This window comes from Mercenaria mercenaria, chromosome 1, assembly GCF_021730395.1.
Source record: "Mercenaria mercenaria strain notata chromosome 1, MADL_Memer_1, whole genome shotgun sequence".
In the NCBI taxonomy this organism is placed as follows: Eukaryota; Metazoa; Mollusca; class Bivalvia; order Venerida; family Veneridae; genus Mercenaria; species Mercenaria mercenaria.
Window position 1 is genome coordinate 98081622 of NC_069361.1, and position 12547 is coordinate 98094168.

General features: G+C 35.7%; 1 protein-coding gene across 9 annotated transcripts in view; it reads left to right on the forward strand.

The window, feature by feature from the left end:
• The window catches only part of LOC123564089 (ribosome-binding protein 1-like), a 59374-nt gene that overhangs the window by 23160 nt on the left and 23667 nt on the right, over window positions 1-12547 (forward strand). For 7 of the 9 annotated variants that reach the window (XM_053518124.1, XM_053518108.1, XM_045357390.2 and 4 more), the window contains exons 9-13: window positions 3479-3583; window positions 4192-4206; window positions 7296-7450; window positions 8156-8267; window positions 9837-9932. In XM_053518124.1, the coding sequence (XP_053374099.1) occupies window positions 3479-3583; window positions 4192-4206; window positions 7296-7450; window positions 8156-8267; window positions 9837-9932 (483 nt within the window). The remainder of the gene's footprint in view (window positions 1-3478; window positions 3584-4191; window positions 4207-7295; window positions 7451-8155; window positions 8268-9836; window positions 9933-12547) is intronic. The other 2 variants (XM_053518118.1, XM_053518095.1) reach the window with 2 other exon arrangements.

A 12547-nucleotide genomic window follows, 5' to 3' on the forward strand; every position in this document is an offset into this window, starting at 1 on the left:
CAAGTTCGAAACAGGGTCATGTGCGGTCAAAAACTAGGTCAGTAGGTCTAAAAATAGAAAAACCTTGTGACCTCTCTAGAGGCCATACTTGTGAATGGATCTCCATAAAAATTGGTCAGAATGTTCATCTTGATGATATCTAAGTCAAGTTCAAAAGTGGGTCACGTGCCATCAAAAAGTAGGTCAGTAGGTCAAATAATGAAAAAACGTTGTGACCTCTCTAGAGGCCATATTTTTCATGGGATCTGTATGAAAGTTGGTCTGAATGTTTATCTTGATGATATATAGGTCAGTTTGAAACTGGGTCAACTGCGATCAAAAACTAGGTCAGTAGGTCTTGAAATAGAAAAACCTTGTGACCTCTCTAGAGGCCATACCCTTGAATGGATCTTCATGAAAATTGGTCAGAATGTTCACCTTGATGATATCTAGGTCAAGTTTGAAACTGGGTCACGTGCCATAAAAAACTAGGTCAGTAGGTCAAATAATAAAAAAACCTTGTGACCTCTCTAGAGGCCATACCTTTCATGGGATCTGTATGAAAGTTGGTCTGAATGTTCATCTTGATGATATCTAGGTCAGGTTTGAAACTGGGTCAACTGCGGTCAAAAGTAGGTCAGTAGGTCTAAAATTAGAAAAATCTTTTGACCTCTCTAGAGGCCATATTTTTCAATGGATCTTCATGAAAATTGATCTGAATGTTCACCTTGATGATATCTAGGTCAGTTTCGAAACTGGGTCACGTGCGGTCAAAAACTAGGCCAGTAGGTATAAAAATAGAAAAACCTTGTGACCTCTCTAGAGGCCATATTTTTCATGAGATCTTCATGAAAATTAGTGATAATGTTCACCTTGATATCTAGGTAAAGTTCAAAACAGGGTCACGTACCTTTGAAAACTAGGTCAATAGGTCAAATAATAGAAAAACCTTGTGACCTCTCTAGAGACCATATTTTTCAATGGATCTTCATGAAAATTGGTCAGAATTTTTATCTTGATAATATCTAGGTCAGGTTCAAAACTGGGTCACATGAGCTCAAAAACTAGGTCACTATGTCAAATAATAGAAAAAACGACGTCATACTCAAAACTGGGTCATGTGGGAAGAGGTGAGCGATTCAGGACCATCATGGTCCTCTTGTTCATGATAGTGCATTGATAGGCGTGTCCAGTCCATATCTTTGTCATTCATGCATGGATTTTAAAATATCTACGCATGAATGTGTGACACATTAAGACGACGTGTCGCGCACAAGACCCAGTTCCGTAGGTCAAAGGTCCTACACTCTAACATCGGCCATAACTATATATTCATTCAAAGTGCCATCGGGGGCATGTGTCATCCTATGGAGACAGCTCTTGTTTCCCCTTAAATTCCAGGAATTAGTCTATTTTTAGAAATCCTATTTTTAGATTTTCAATATTTTAGGTATTTTTCTAACTTTTTTATTATAAGTCCTATGTAAAAAGTAAATACATTTTTCTGTGGTAACATGTGTCGGTAAGACATTTTTTTTGTATTCACTTTTAGTGTATCTCTAATATTAGAGATTTTTTGTATTTACTAGTATTACTATACTAGTATTATACTAGTATTACTTATATGTGGAAGCCCAGGATGAAGTACTCCAAAGACTAAGTATTTTTAAGATTTCTTATGGTTGCCATTCTGTGACAAGACTGTATGGTGGGGGTATGAGTCACTCCTGTGACAGTTCTAGTTTTACCTAACCAGTGAAAGTATATTTGATATTTTTCACAGTGAAAAAAAAACCCCACATATTTCACTCTGATATCTCAATAGTTCACTGAAAAACATGTAATAAAGTTTGTATTTTTTATGGAGTGAAATTTTATGGCTTTGTATAAAATAGCTATTTCATGGGAATGTGAATTGTTTCAACTTTTTAATATAGAATGAATCAGAATTTTACTTGTTGACATATATGTTAATGATTTGATAGTACAAGCAACTTTCTTGCTATTTTACATCAAGATTTTAGGACTTAGTATAGCTTTGGTGAACATTTAACAAATATAAAATGCTGAACTCCCAGAATCACCAAGTTTTTACTTGTAATTTGAGGTTGAGAACAAATGGAAATATTTTCTTTTTCCTTTCTCAGTTCCAAAATAGTTGACCTAGATCTATAAGCAAGCTGCTTTAAGGTTATACTGTGTATAGATTGAAGGGCTAGAAATTTCAGTCCTGGAAAGAAATACAAGAATATTTGATTCAGTTGTTCAACTCCTTCCTAAATTACTCGGGGGTGGAACAAATTTTATTTGTCATTAACAGTATTTTCAAAATCAGATATTTACAATGAAATTGACTGAATCATATTAACCTTTTGCATTTGTATTACTATGCACCTTGCTTTCAAAGTGGAGGAGAAATTTGTTTTTATGCCCCCGAAGGGAGGCATATAGTTTTTTAACCATCTGTCTGTCTGTCGGTCTGTCAGCAATTTTCGTGTCCGGTCCATATCTTTGTCATCGATGGATGGATTTTCAAATAACTTGGCATGAATGTGTACCACAGTAAGACGACGTGTCGCGCGCAAGACCCAGGTCCATAGCTCAAAGGTCAAGGTCACACTTAGACGTTAAAGGATGGTGCATTGATGGGCCTGTCCAGCCCATATCTTTGTCATTGATGGATGGATTTTCAAATAACTTGGCATGAATGTGTACCACAGTAAGACGACGTGTCGCGCGCAAGACCCAGGTCCGTAGCTCAAAGGTCAAGGTCACACTTAGACGTTAAAGGATAGTGCATTGATGGGCCTGTCCGGCCCATATCTTTGTCATCCATGGATGGATTTTCAAATTACTTGGCATGAATGTGTACCACAGTAAGACAACGTGTCGTGCGCAAGACCCAGGTTCGTAGCTCAAAGGTCAAGGTCACACTTAGATGTTAAAGGATAGTACATTGATGGGCGTGTCCGGTCCATATCTTTGTCATCGATGGATGGATTTTCAAATAACTTGGCATGAATGTGTACCACAGTAAGACGACCTGTCACACGCAAGACCCAGGTCCGTAGCTCAAAGATCAAGGTCACACTTAGATGTTTAAGGTCATTTTTCATGATAGTGCATTGATGGGCATGTCCGGTCCATATCTTTGTCATTCATGCATGGATTTTAAAATAACTATGCATGAATGTGTGACACAGTAAGACGACGTGTCGCGCACAAGACCCAGCTCCGTAGGTCAAAGGTCCTAAACTCTCAACATCGGCCATAACTATTCATGCAAAGTGCCATCAGGGGCATGTGTGATCCTATGGAGACAGCTCTTGTTTTTTAATGTCTGCATGTCCATCAGTTTCGAGTCAATAAATGAAGAACACTCGGGGTCCAGCTGTCAAAACCCTTATGATTGTCAGTGTTCCTTTTTACTTTCCGTAGGTCAAAGTCAAGTTCACAGTGACCTTGTTGTTTCATTTTGGACATTTATATTTTTTCGTAGGTTTCTGACAGACAAAAAATCGACATAGAGGGAAATTTAAAGAATCTACAAAAGAGGATTGAAGGTTTAGATCAGGAGAAATCATCATATTTAACCGAAATACAGGTAATGTAAAGCTGATGCATTGATACTGAAAACCTGTGAGTAATGAAGTTGTAGTGAACCTGCTGCAGGACTTTATATAGAGCAACCTTCCATGTTGCTATATGCTTCATGGAAAATAATCTTCAGGTGCCTAGCTAGGCTTCAGATGATACTGAAGTCTATTGAAGCTAATGGTTCAGTGAGACATGCTGTCTGGTCACTGTTTTCTACATTTTTTGGCAATATTGGAAGTAGAAAAAAGAATATGAAACCAGTTAAATTTTCATACAAAAAGAAAAAAGTTGCTAGTCGAGTCCATGTTGAGGCCTCGGCTTCTATCTGGCTTCATGCTTGACAGATCTAGATTCTGTTTTGAAAAAAAAAGGCTTTTGTTATCTCATGAATGTTAATGTTTATTTCTACTTTAATGAGTTGTGATCTTTCCTAAACTTTAACTTTGAATTTTTTGTTGAATTTTTGTATGTAAGCAGGTTTCAAAAAAAAAAAAAAAAACAGCTAGGCCAAATGCTAGTATTATATGGAAGGGTCTCAGATAGTTGAGCATGCTGCCATTAGACAGCTCTTACAGTATGTATTATTATAATGACATCTTTTCATAATTTACTTAGTTCTCAGGTGCAAAGGTAAAAAGTTGATATGTTAAAAGTTTCAAGTTATTTTAGAGGCAATGCCACTATTGTTTTCATACACTTTAAATTGCATTGTTCTTTAAAATGTTGATTGTGTTCTAAATTATCTGTTTATTTAATAAATATAGATTATTTAAGAATAAAACATGCACATTTCAGCCACTGTAAGTGTTTGATTAAAGTATGTGAACTGATTTTCTATCTGTCTCCCAGTACTAAATGATGACTTCATCTCTTCATTATTATAATCTTTATTTTATTATGGTCAGAATTTCATCCTCACACAATGTTTACCTACCTTGCTAGCTATATGGGAGATCATTCACTCTTTCAGCCAGTTTCTTACTGTGCTACTCCAATAGTGACAATATTATATAACCAGTCTTGAAGTAGGTTTTATGTTTGATACTAGGATGTTTTGTCTCTGACAGTTTATTAGCTCACCTGTCACAAGGTGACAAGGTGAGCTTTTGTGATCGCGCAGCGTCCGTCGTCCGTTCGTGCGTGCGTAAACTTTTCCTTGTGACATCTCTAGAGGTCACATTTTTCATGGGATCTTTATGAAAATGGGTCAGAATGTTCATCTTGGTAAATTCTAGGTCAAGTTCGAAACTGGGTCATGTGCCATCAAAAACTAGGTCAGTAGGTCTAAAAATAGAAAAACCTTGTGACCTCTCTAGAGGCCATAATTTTCAATGGATCTTCATGAAAATTGGTCAGAATGTTCACCTTGATGATATCTAGGTCAAGTTTGAAACTGGGTCACTTGCCTTCAAAAACTAGGTCAGTAGGTCTAAAAATAGAAAAACTTTGTGACCTCTCTAGAGGCCATAATTTTCAATGGATCTTCATGAAAATTGGTCAGAATGTTAACCTTGATGATATCTAGGTCAAGGTTGAAACTGGGTCACGTGCCTTCAAAAACTAGGTCAGTAGGTCAAATAATAGAAAACCTTGTGACCTCTCTAGAGGCCATATTTTTCATGGGATCTGTATGAAAGTTGGTCTGAATATTCATTTTGATGATATCTAGGTCAAGTTCGAAACTGGGTCAAGTGCGGTCAAAAACTAGGTCAGTAGGTCTAAAAATAGAAAAATCTTGTGACCTTTCTAGAGGCCATATATTTCACAAGATCTTCATGAAAATTGGTCATAACGTTCACCTTGATGATATCTAGGTCAAGTTCGAAACTGGGTCACATGCCATCAAAAACTAGGCCAGTAGGTCAAATAATAGAAAAACCTTGTGACCTCTCTAAAGGCCATATTTTTCATGGGATCTGTATGAAAGTTGGTCTGAATGTTCACGTTGATGATATCTAGGTCAAGTTCAAAACTGGGTCACTTGCGGTCATAAACTAGGTCAGTAGATATAAAAATAGAAAAACCTTGTGACCTCTCTAGAGGCCATATATTTCATGAGATCTTCATGAAAATTGGTCAGAATGTTCACCTTGATTATATCTAAGTCAAGTTCGAAAGTGGGTCACGTGCCGTCAAAAACTAGGTCAGTAGGTCAAATAATAGAAAAACCTTGTGACCTCTCTAGAGGCCATACTTTCCATGGGATCTGTATGAAAATTGGTCTGAAAGTTCATCTTGATGATATCTAGGTCAGGTTTGAAAGTGGGTCACGTGCCATCAAAAACTAAGTCAGTAGGTCAAATAATAGAAAAGCCTTGTGACCTCTCTAAAGGCCATATTTTTCAATGGATCTTCATGAAAGTTGATCTGAATGTTCATCTTGATGATGTCTAGATCAAGTTCGAAACAGGGTCATGTGCGGTCAAAAACTAGGTCAGTAGGTCTAAAAATAGAAAAACCTTGTGACCTCTCTAGAGGCCATACTTGTGAATGGATCTCCATAAAAATTGGTCGGAATGTTCATCTTGATGATATCTAGGTCAAGTTCGAAAGTGGGTCACGTGCCATCAAAAAGTAGGTCAGTAGGTCAAATAATGAAAAAACCTTGTGACCTCTCTAGAGGCCATATTTTTCATGGGATCTGTATGAAAGTTGGTCTGGATGTTTATCTTGATGATATCTAGGTCAGATTTGAAACTGGGTCAACTGCGATCGAAAACTAGGTCAGTAGGTCTTGAAATAGAAAAGCCTTGTGACCTCTGTAGAGGCCATACCCTTGAATGGATCTTCATGAAAATTGGTCAGAATGTTCACCTTGATGATATCTAGGTCAAGTTTGAAACTGGGTCAATAGGTCAAATAATAGAAAAACCTTGTGATCTCTCTAGAGACCATATTTTTCAATGGATCTTCATGAAAATTGGTCAGAATTTTTATCTTGATAATATGTAGGTCAAGTTCAAAACTGGGTCACATGAGCTCAAAAACTAGGTCACTATGTCAAATAATAGAAAAAAAACGACGTCATACTCAAAACTGGATCATGTGGGAATAGGTGAGCGATTCAGGACCATCATGGTCCTCTTGTTTGATACAGTAATTAGTTATTTTTGGAAGGTTAGTCTTTTTTGATATGAATAATTTGAATTCTGTTAAATTTTATGTTGAGCCCAGGTAAGGTTAAACAAAGTACTTATAGTAATACCTCTTGGCCGGTTTAGCAAAAACTTTCCAGTTGACATTTGAGCACTATTTTGGTTACAATTTGGAAAGTGTAAAATTTACTGTAAAGATTCTGGACAATAAAAACAATTACTGATACTGTTTTAACTTACCAGTACATGAATTACTCTACCTTATTTTCTGTCTTGAAACCATAAATTACAAAATACACATATGCAGTATAAATGAAATACTACTAGGCTGCAAGATGTCAAGATTGGTTACAAAAGGCTGCTGAAATATGCTTTAAATTGTGATTAACATTTAGCTTGCTGGCGGCAAGGGATTCTGCCTTTGCAACCAGTGCAGACCAAGATCAGCCTGCACATCTGTGCAGGCTAATCATGGTCTGCACTGTTCGCTATTCAGTCAGTAAATTTTTAGTGGACACCCCTTCAAATAATAAATGGTACTGCCCTAATTCACTGATGGACCAGTCCATTTTAAAAAATTAGCAGGGTAAAGGTTAAAACATCAGTTCGTTTCCTGCCTTTAAGGGTCTGAAGCAAGAGAACAGAAACCTCGCAACAGAATTAAAGACAGCAAAAGAAAGAAATCAGACAGAAGCTCAAGATACAGTGAAGAAACAACAGAATGGAGACCTCCATGCAGAACTCTCTAATATGATCTCGATAGAAGATCATGAAAAACAGTAAGTTGGAAATACTGAATTTAACCATTGTAAACATGCAATACTGTAAAAGCAGAATTTCCTGCTAGGGTTTAATTTTCGCTATATTTGCGAGGCCCCACATCTTGCTAAAATTAATCCTTGCGTAAATATTTACCATTAGTATAATCCAAATTAAAGCAGGATACCATTTTAACAATTAAACCTCGAGAACATACTAAAAAATTTAAATTTACGAAATTTTGACCCAGCGAAAATGTATGCTTTTACAGTATTAAATTAAAAAGAAAACTATTTCTATACAGAATTTAGCAGTCTCTTTTACTGAAAAGCTTTTGAGATGTAAATCTCAGTTTGTAATCATTACTATTTAGTGTGCTATTTTTGTTAAATTTCATTCTTCTAATATATATATTTTATAAATTGTACAGGAAAAGGAAAAGCAAGGTCTAAGACTTGCATGCTAAATGTGTTTTTCAATTGAAGAGCATATCTGGTTAAATTGATGAGTTACGAAGATAGAATTTCAGATAATCAAATATCGAAATGTGGATAGTCACTATAAGGTTAACATAATAGGATTATTACATAATTATCATCCTTCTAGAAGTCATTCTTTAGGGATATATGTTGTATACAAAAATATACCTTTCATAGCATTTTTAGAATGTTATCTGGGTTCCTACAGGTTTTCAAAAAATAATACTGTTTTTTTTTTTTTTACAGGTTAGCTGCTAAAGTGACAGAATTAACTGCACTGTCAAAGGATATAGAATGTAGAAATTCAGAATTAAACACCTTAAAAGAAGAGTTAGAAAAACAGAAAAAGAAAAATAATGTGAGTAAAGTATCTATACATGTAATTTTATAACAATATTATATGGATATAAATGCAGTGTATAAAGGTTTGCTTCAGTTAAGAGTTAGATTAGATGAAAAGAAAAATCACATTTGGGCCAGACTTTACATACTGGTTTGGAACCATTTTCCGGACACATTTTCATTTTTCAACTCCCATTATTCCATAAAAAAAAAAAATTGACATAAATTAACCCCACACTGCACAAAGTTCAGCTCCTTCCGCATCTGATGTAATCAGCATCGTGTTGTGACATAAAATAGGTGTTCCATGGGGTCACTAAAAGAAGTCATTTTCACCGTCAGGTAAACCAGTTGCCGGACAAATATTTTGATGGTGTTTTGCTGTTAAGTTGATTTCAAAATAAGTAATTAAACTATTTCTACACATTTCTTTATCATTCATCTTTTCAAAATTGCACCTGAAACATAACCGAAAATTCAATAGCAGCAACGAAAGCAAACTGAGATTGACTATAAATAACTCGAATTTCGTCTAACATGAATTCTTGATAATTCCAATAGATATAGAATAAAATTAGTGCAAAAATCGACAGCCCGGCATCTTATGTAACTTTTACCGTAAAATTAAAAGTAGAGCATATCAGCAGACAATCATTATGTAGTTTAATTATTTCTTCCCCACTTGATACCTCGGCAAATGTGAATTACTGCGCATGCGCAATGCTATCTGCATGCCCAGTTAAGACCGAAAGTTATTTTGTAAACGCAGGTGAGTTATCATCAAAAACCTAAACATTATACAGCCTTGTAATATAGTAGTTTGTTGTAGACATGAAGAACAAACTTCTAAATTATCTAGATATAACAGTTACTTGGATCACAACGAAATAAAGCGGATATTACATGTGTCCGGAAACGGTCCTGTCCGGAAAATGGTTCCCAACCAGTTAACAAATCCTGGTTGACTCCAATTTATACGAAAAAAAGACAAGCAGTTTGCACAGGTTGATATATGTGAGGCATTTAGATGCAAGTGCATTTTAAACTGTAAGAAGTATAAATATAATGAGGAACGCTGAACATTTTTAAATATACTGACTTTAATACAAGATTTAAAGTTTGTCACATCTAACAACCAGTATTATAAAGTTTCTGTTCTGCAGGATGGCCATTTTGTTAATTCTCTTGTCATAAAGAAAAATGTTCAGACCTTGATAAAGCATCATTAATGAGATGGTATGCCCTTAGTGTTTGTAGGACTGAGTACAAAGTCAGTAGATTCAAGTTGGAGTTTAGGGGGGGTGGGGGGAGGGGGTTGGCAAATTTTCACTGTATGTAGCAGCATATGCTTAATACACTATACTGCTGTAATGGAGGGCAAATTTGCAGTTGTGATAAACGTAATGGAGACAGAAACGACTTTATGCCCATGAATTTAAAAAATTGATGCAGAGGGTCACTGTGTGATTGTAACTTGGCATGGTTTTAGGTTGTGCATGAAAACTCCCCTTTATTAACCTATTAAAGGAATAAAAAGCACAGTTTTATCGGAAAAAAATTACAGAGGCTATATTTTTGGTTTTAGGAGTTACGAGAAAAGAATTGGAAGGCTATGGATGCATTAGAAAAATCTGAAAAATCTGTCTCAGAAAAAGTTCAAAGTGCAATTAAAGAAAAAGGGGTAATTATCAAAATCACTTTTGATATTGTGCTTCATACTGCATTCTGTCGCTCGAGTCTTCCATTATTAAGTTCATTTAAAAAATTCCTTTTTTTTTTTTTTTCAAAAGTATTAACATCAGTTTGTCATCAGTAAATACATATTTTGTCATCATATCACATCTGAAGTAACCCTGCTTGTGTACGTTATGAAATGCCTGTGTAAATCAATTGCTAGACTGTCTTCTTCATCTGACTGCAGTTTTTATTTTACCTCCCACACAGTTTAATTGATTTGAAAATAGTTTTTCCAGAAATATTGATTGCTCAATACCACCAAGCAGCTCTCATATTTGTTAATCTATAGATCATGTAGATTATACTATACATGTTATTGTAGCTATATATAGAATACATTCTGTGATTCAGCTAGCATTAATCAGCATCCAGATAAGATTGATATTCAGTACATTGGAAATCTCAAAATGTCAGTCAGACTTTAGACGACTATCTAGCAATTTACAAAAAATATGACCTAAGCTAATAGCTGGAAAATAAGCACATGCTCTTGAGTTAATGTATGCAATGCAATTATATAGGAAGCTTGGCAAATAAAGTTAGACATGTGCACATATGTTCGAAACATTGACTTCTTTACTTGTACATTTTTGAAGGAGATACCTTGGACTTGGTGTCTATATAGCAAATGATAATAAGTGTACAATAAAATAGTACTAAAGCTTGCACTTTCTATCCTGCACTAACCTTGTGACCACATCCTGGAATCACTTTCTGTGTGTGGGGGAGATTACAGGAATGAAGCTGGTCTTATGGGATTTTCATTTGCTGCTTTTGGAAATTTAATATTGTAGAAGATCTGTTTTCATATTTTTTTCAATAGAATTAGTGAATATCTTACTGAAACAGATGCCCAAAGTTTTGGAAAGTAGCCCAGGTTGAACTGTGTATAAGGTGTATGATTAACCTGAATTTCCTGTTAATATTCTTACCTAGTAATTGTCTTAGCTGATCATATTGCTTCAAGCTTCATAGTTCAGATTTTCATATGCTTGACATTAGTTTATGTACATCATCTGTAAACTACATGTTGTTATTGAATTTTGATATATGTGAAAGCTGCATGCATATTTACCTGATGTCAAACTAGACGGTACTTGGCTGACTGTAGAAATACTTTCCAGCCCCATTTCAGAATTAAATAATTAGTTTATTAAGATTTTGTTGTTGTTGTTTTGTGTGTTTTTAGCTCACCTGAGCACGAAGTGCTCTAAGGTGAGCTTTAGTGATCACCCTGTGTCCGTCGTCATCCGTCGTCCGTCCGTTGTCAACAATTTGACTGTTAACACTCTAGAGGTCACATTTTTGGCCCAATCTTAATGAAACTTGGTCAGAATGTTACCCTCCATAAAATCTTGGACGAGTTCGATATAGGATCAACTGGGGTCAAAAACTAGGTCACCAGGTCAAATCAAAGGAAAAGCTTGTTAACACTCTAGAGGTCACAATTTTGACCCAATCTGAATGAAACTTGGTCAGAATGTTACCCTCTATAAAGTCTTGGACGAGTTAGATATTGGGTCATCTAGGGTCAAAAACTAGGTCACCAGGTCAGATCAAAGGAAAAGCTTGTTAACACTCTAGAGTTCACATTTTTGGCCCAATTTTAATGAAACTGAGTCAGAATGTTACCCTTAATAAAATCTTGGACGAGTTCGATATTGGGTCACCTGAGGTCAAAAACTAGGTCAACAGGTCAAATCAAAGGAAAAGCTTGTTAACACTCTAGAGGTCACAATTTTGGCCCAGTCTTAATGAAACTTACTCAGAATGTTATCCTTAAAAAAGTCTTGGACGAGTTTGATATAGGGTCATCTGGGGTCAAAAACTAGGTCACCAGGTCAGATCAAAGGAAAAGCTTGGTAACACTGTAGAGGCCGCATTTATGACTATATCTTCATGAAACTTGGTCAGAATGTTAATATTGATGATCTTACGGTCCAGTTTGAATCTGGGTCATGTAGGATTAAAAACTAGGTCACCTGGTCAAATCAAAGGAAAAGCTAGTTAACACTGTAGAGGCCACATTTATGACCATATCTTAATGAAACTTGGTCAGAATGTTTATCTTGATGCTCTTTAGGTCAAGTTTAAATCTGGGTCAGCTTGGGTCAAAAACTAGGTCACTAGCTTAAATCAAAGGAAAAGCTTGTTAACACTCTAGAGGCCACGTTTATGACTATATCTTCATGAAACTTAGTCAGAATATTAAACTTGATGATCTTTAGGTCAAGTTCGAATCTGGGTCAAGTTGGGTCAAGAATTAGGTCATGGGGGCAAATCAAAGGAAAAGCTTGTTAACACTCTAGAGGCCACATTTATGACTGTATCTTCATGAAACTTAGTCAGAATGTTAAACTTGATGATCTTTAGGTCAAGTTTGAATCTGGGTCATGTTGGGTCAAAAATTAGGTCATGGGGTCAAATCAAAAGAAAAGCTAGTTAACACTGTAGAGGCCACATTTATGAACATATCTTGATGAAACTTGGTCAGAATGTTAATCTTGATGATCTTTAGGTCAATAGGTCAGGTGAGCGATACAGGGCCTTCATGGCCCT